Source organism: Suncus etruscus, chromosome 19, assembly GCF_024139225.1.
Source record: "Suncus etruscus isolate mSunEtr1 chromosome 19, mSunEtr1.pri.cur, whole genome shotgun sequence".
Classification (NCBI taxonomy): domain Eukaryota; kingdom Metazoa; phylum Chordata; class Mammalia; order Eulipotyphla; family Soricidae; genus Suncus; species Suncus etruscus.
The window spans coordinates 26,969,817-26,976,030 of NC_064866.1; the positions used below are offsets into that span (position 1 = coordinate 26,969,817).

At 43.8% G+C, this 6,214-nt stretch overlaps 1 protein-coding gene across 1 annotated transcript in view; it reads right to left on the reverse strand.

Moving 5' to 3' along the window:
* Positions 1–5,698, reverse strand: part of SLC25A24 (solute carrier family 25 member 24) — a 43,096-nt gene extending 37,398 nt beyond the window's left edge. The window contains exon 1 of the mRNA XM_049765847.1: positions 5,519–5,698. Coding sequence (XP_049621804.1) covers positions 5,519–5,698 — 180 coding nt within the window. The remainder of the gene's footprint in view (positions 1–5,518) is intronic.
* Between the last annotated feature and the right edge of the window lie 516 nt (positions 5,699–6,214).

Genomic DNA, 6,214 nt, shown 5'->3' on the forward strand with positions numbered 1-6,214 from the left:
GCCACTTCTATTCAATATAGTACTGGAAGTATAGAAAAGATATTAAGGGCACCCAGATAGGAAAGGAAGAAGTCAAGTTCTCACTGTTTGCAGATAGCATGATACTATATTTAAAAAATTGTAAAGAATCTGGACCCGGAGAGATAGTACAGCGGTGTTTGCCTTGCAAGCAGCCAATCCAGGACCAAAGGTGGTTGGTTTGAATCCCGGTGTTCCATATGGTCCCCCGTGCCTGCCAGGAGCTATTTCTGAGCAAACAGCCAGGAGTAACCCCTGAGCACTGCCGGGTGTAGCCCAAAAACCAAAAAAAAAAAAAAAATTTGTAAAGAATCTACCAAAAATCTTCTAGAAATAGTAGACTTGTACAGTCAAGTGGCAGGCTACAAAATTAATACACAAAAATCCATGGATTTTCTATATACAAATAACAAAAGAAGAAAAAGATATTAAAAATAATCCCATTCACAACTAGCCTCAAAAAATCAAGTACCTTGGAGTCAATTTAACTAAAGAGGTGAAGACCTATATATAAAAAAAAAAAAACTACAAAACACTGCTTCTAGAAATAAAAGAGGACATTTAAGAAGTGTAAACATATATCCTGTTTATGGGTAGGGAGGATTAACATCATTAAATGGCATACTTCCCAAAGCATTGCACAGATTTAATGTAATCCTTATAAATAAAAATACCCAAAGAAACAGATCAAACACTCTTGAAATTCATTTGGAACAAATATCCATGAATAGCTAAATCAATCCTTGGTAAAAATAAATAAATAAATAAATAAATAAATAAATAAATAAATAAATAAATAAGGACAGGTGGAATCACCTTCCCTAACTTTAAACTATATTATAAAACAGCATGGTATTGGAATAAAAACAAGACCCTCAGCTCAGGTCAACTACATGCAAAAAAAAAAAAAAGTGAACTCAGGCTTCTTTAATGTCAAGGTGATCACATATCTAGACTACAAGAACCAGACAGGATAGTTAAGACGGTTATCACTTTGGTCATTTCTCATGTCTGGCCTGAATAGCATTCCATTCATTTTTATTCTGAGGGAAAAGTTTTCATTTTCCTAATGTTATCCTGCAATAGCCCATATGTATAGCTAATATCTAGAATACCAGCCATATCACACAACACACCAACCAGCAGAAGCTAATTCAAAATAATGGAATGCCCTATTGAAAACATATCTGAAGCATCATCTGAATGACAATATTTGACAAGGAAAGCTAACATCCTTTAGGTTTCAAGTACATACACTAAACCAGGCGTCATCTATAACTCACTAACCCCAATACAATGAGTGCATTAGTCAGAAATCAAGCGGTAGAAGTAGGTGTGGTCTCAAGATCACTCCCATAGATCCACTGTGTGGCTTTTATTTTCACAACTCCGAACTCTGCATAAATAGTTTCTGATCCTAAATAGAACAGGTTCTTTCCAAGACATAAGACAAAAAATCTACTGAATTAAAGCTACAATTGCTAGCTGGGCATGTTGAACCTCTCATGAGCAGGAACCAGCCAGCCAGAAAAGAAGCAATAACCCTAGTAGAAGTAAATAAAGTTGATCAACAGAAGGCTGAGCTGCCTTTTCACAGTGATGTCAGATGTATTATCTATGGAACTCAGGTAATATATGAACATGGCGTTTAATCTCCTTGTCCAATTTTAACTAGGAATATGCACATGCAGCCTGAGAAGCCAGTGTTATTCCTCGGGAAAAAAGGTTTGTATCACATGACCAAGTATGTTACAATGATTCTTGGAGATTTACAGCTGAATGTAAATGAGTAGAATTTAAAATATACAATCAAGAAGAGAAGTGTTGAGCAATAGTTGTGACCAACTAAAGCAATGGGAACAGTACTTTGTCCACTGATGTGAAGGAAGACAGGCTGAGAACCTATAGGAGCACTTCCTAAATTTATATAAACGGTTCCAATAAGGCACAGAGAGTCTATGCTGGAGGTCAGATCAGCGTATGAAAGAGCCTGCTCTAGTAGGCCAGCCTACACAGCCACACCTTTCAACCTTTAGACCTGTAAGATTATTTAGACCTAGTCAACACTTACCCTAGGTGGTACCAACCAATACCCAGTCACAATTCAGGCAACCAGCACTGTAAAACCACTTCCCCTGCTTAACCTTGAAAATTTCTAAGAACCATGATTTGATCTAAACTGCTTCCTAAATCAGTATTTTTTTTCCTTATAGTGTCACAGGAGTTAAACTGGCATGCTGATCTAAAGACCCGCTCACAATGTAATCCTGGCCCCTCCTTTTCCTTTGTCCCTCATAGGCATTCCTCCCAGTATAGTTTTTGCAATCCCATCTTGAGTGTCCCAAGACAGGAAATAGTAGCCTGGGGTTTGGTCATTGACTCATTTACCACACAGCAGGCAGAACCCTGAGGGTTTATAGGGCAAGGATAATATCATAAAGAAAATGGGAGCCTGGATGTTGAAGCATTCTCAGAGGTGATGGGGGGGCAAGTTGGGGAGACTATCCTGGCTAAGATGTTTCATGTATTTTATAACTCAAACATTTGATTAATGTAGTAACCTATGACATAAGGGTGAGCAAGAAAGCATAATGATAAAAGAAGCAATTCACCAGGATGTTACAATGCTAAATTTGAATATAACCCTTGTATAATATCAAATTTGAAAGAGAAATGTTAACAGAAAAGTAGACAAATTCAAAACCAGAAGGAGATCTTGGCACTCCTTTTCTATAATGACTATACTTTTAACATTAAATAATAAAAGCTCATATTTAATTTACTGTTGATTGGATGTCACATATTCTAAGTACTTTACTATCTTCATTCTTCACATAAACCTGAAATAGGTCTAGTAGCACCTCTGTCAAGGATGAAGAAACCAATACTTGAGACTAAGAAAACTTGACCAAAGTTAACTAATAATTATTATTTTGGTCTTCTGGACAATATCTGGCTATATAGACAGCTTACTCCTGAGATCAAACCAGGAACAGAAAGGCAAGCATCTTGCCCGCTGTACTGTATCTCTGGCCATGCAAAACCAAAATTTTAACCCAGTTTATTAAAAAAAAATCATACAAGCTAATTTATGGATGAAAGTAATAATAAAAATACTCTTTTAAATCTGTATTTATTTCATTCCAGTCAGCATTTCTAGCTATCTTATAATTGGAGGATTTTTTTTATTCTAGCATGTCTTACATATGCTAGAAATAGAAACCTTAATAACTAATTTATAGTTAAACTGCGTATTTCCAAAAATTTCAAATTTAGTCACCACCTTGTTTTGGTTATTTCTTTTTACTGGGGGGGGGGGGGGAGGTTGTTAAAGGCCATTCCCTATAATGCTCAGGGGCTATTTCTAGCTCTATACTCAAGAGTAAATCCTGAAAGTACTTGAGACCACAGGTGGTTGCTGGGGACTTAAATAAGGGTTGAATGCATACAAGAGCCTTCCTTCTATACTACTTTCCTGGTCCTATTTTGGTTAATTCAGAATCAAAATCTTAACTCATTTTTTTTACTACATCATGATCCTCATCTTCAGGAGGTGTGTTTTCTAAGTGGAAAGCACAATCGGGACTTGGGTAATTTCCAAGTAAGATAAAAATAAGAGAGTGTCCAACAAAACTGTATTTACTAAATCTAACACAAGAGAAGTACAAACTACAAACCTGTAACTACAAACGATACAATATGTTTCTTAAAATATCCCCATCAAACAGTTGGCTCTTTCAGTCACATAATCACTTGCCCCCTTGGGGCTGGGAATGCCAGGGTAAGTGCTTTCTCTCTCTCTCAGGTTTCAGTGGAGCTGAAGAGGTGCCAACTGTCCCCAGGAGCCACCCCTGAGGATCACTGGGTATGGCCCAAAACACAAAAAAAATAATAAAACAAAACAGACTAATTAGAGTTCCACTTTTAGAAGCCAGAGAGAGAGCCCAGCAAACTAGGGAGTTTGCCTTGCACACAGCCAATGCAGATTCAATCTCTGGCATCCCATATCCCTGAGTCTGCCAGGTTTAATTTCTGAGAGTGTGGCCCAAAAACAAAAACAAAAAATAAATAAAAGGAGCTGCTTGAGGGGCCTGGTTTTCATTCAGACCCAAACTGTGGAATGAGTTTTGTTGTTGGTTTTCTTTAACGGTTCTTTCAGGCTGAGGTAACACAAAAGGCTGGACTCAACGGTCTGTGAGAGGAGGCAACCAGGTCCTTGGGAGCACTGGCAGGAGAAGTTATGAAGCAAAGGCCGAGTGTAGCCCCAAACTGGGTCATTCAACCCGGTCCAAAGTCAGTCAGTCAGTCAGTGCTGGAAACTTGAGGGGTTCTTGGGCCTAGGCCGCCCACTAGTCAGTCAGTGAGCTTGAGGGGTGCTTAGGCCTAGGCCACCCTCCCATTCGTCAGTCAGTCAGTCAGTTAGTCAGGGCTGGAAACTTGAGGAGTGCTTGGGCCTAGGACACCCTAGTCAGTCAGTCAGTCAATCAATCAGCTTAAGGGGTGCTTAGGCCTAGGCTGCCCTCCAGTCAGTCAGTAGTCAGTCTGTCAGTCAGTCTCAGTCAAAGTCAGTCAAGTTCAAAGTCAGTTAGTTGGTCAGTCAGAGTCAGTCCGTCAAGTTCAAAATCAGTCTGTCAGTCAGTCAAGTTCAAAGTCAGTCAGTCAGAGCCTGTAAGTCAGAGTCAGTCAGTCAATGACAGTTAAGTTCAAAGTCAGTCAGTCAGTCAATCAGGGTCAGAGTCAGTCAGTCAAGCAGTCAATCAAGCGGCCAAGCAGTCAGTCAGAGTCAGTAAGTCAGTCAGTCTGTCAGTCAGTCAAGTTCAAAGTCAGTCAGAATCAGTCAGCCAAAGTCAGCCAGTCAGAGTCAGTCAGTGTCAGTCAAGTTCAAAGTCAGTCAGTCAGCCAGCCAGTCAGCTAGGGTCAGCCAGTCAGCCAGAGTCAGTCAGAGTCAGTCGGTCAAGTTCAAAGTCAGTCAATCAGTCAGTCAGTCAGACAGACAGCCAGAGTCAATCAGTGTCAGTCAAGTTCAAAGTTAATCAGAGTCCGTCAATCAGGGTCAGTCAGAGTCAATCAGTCAACTTCAAAGTCAGTCAGAGTCAATCAGTCAGAGTCAGTCAGTCAAGTTCAAAGTCAGTCAGCCAGAGTCAGTGTCAGTCAGTCAAGTCAATCAGTCCATCAGGGTCAGTCAGTCAATCCAGTCAAGTTCAAAGTCAGTCAAGCAGTCAGTCAGTCAGAGTCAGTCAATGGGTCAATGTCAGTCAGACAAGTTCAGAGTCAGCCAGCCAGCCAGCCAATCTAGTTCAGAGTCAGTCAGAGTCAGCCAGCCAGAGTCAGCCAGCCAGCCAGCCAATCTAGCTCAGAGTCAGTCAGTCAGTCTGTCAATCGAGTTCAGTCCGCCAGTCAGCCAGCCAGTCAGTCAATCTAGTTCAGAGTCTGTCAGAGTCAGCCAGCCAGCCATCCAGCCAGCCACCAAGCAGGCAGGGCGGCCACCCGAGGGGCTCACCTCCTCGGCGTCGCGGCCCAGCGGCACGTTGAGCTGCTGCAGCTCCTGGTGCAGCTCGTGGACGTCCACCACGCCGTCGCCGTTGCGGTCGAGCCTCTGGAAGAGGCTCTCGTAGCTCGGGCGGCGCTCGGCCTGGCAGGCCGCCCCGGGCAGCGCCGAGCCCCCCGGCCACCGCGGCATCGTCGCGGCCCGGCGCACGCGCGCTCGCGCTGCTCTCGCTCCGGAAGTGCCTGAGGCGCGGCCCGAGGCGCTCGGGTGGGCGCGACGCACCTCAGCTGAGGGAGGGAGAGGGACGGAGGGAGGCCGCCTCTGAGGCGCGGGCGAGCTGAGGCGCAGGGCGTGGCGCGCGGGGAGGAGCGCTCGCTCGCGGGGGGCCGGCCTTCCTTCCCCTCAGCTCTCCCGCCTCTGAGGCGCCCAGAGCTGGGCTGGGCTTGGAGTGAGGCTGAGGCGGACGGGAAGCGCCGTCCCCTCCCCCCAGCCACATCCCAGTCAGCGGAGGCGGGGACCCCTCTTCCTCCCTAATTCTTGAGGGCAGGGCAAAGACTGAAGGCCCACCCCCCATTTTCCTAGTACAATAGAAAGGCAAAAGGACCCCCCACTTCTCCAAGGCTCCCCCTTCCTAAGACCCCACTTCTCGAAACCCCCTTCCTGAAGACCCCCATACCTGAGACCCTCACTTCCCTAAGATCCTTACTT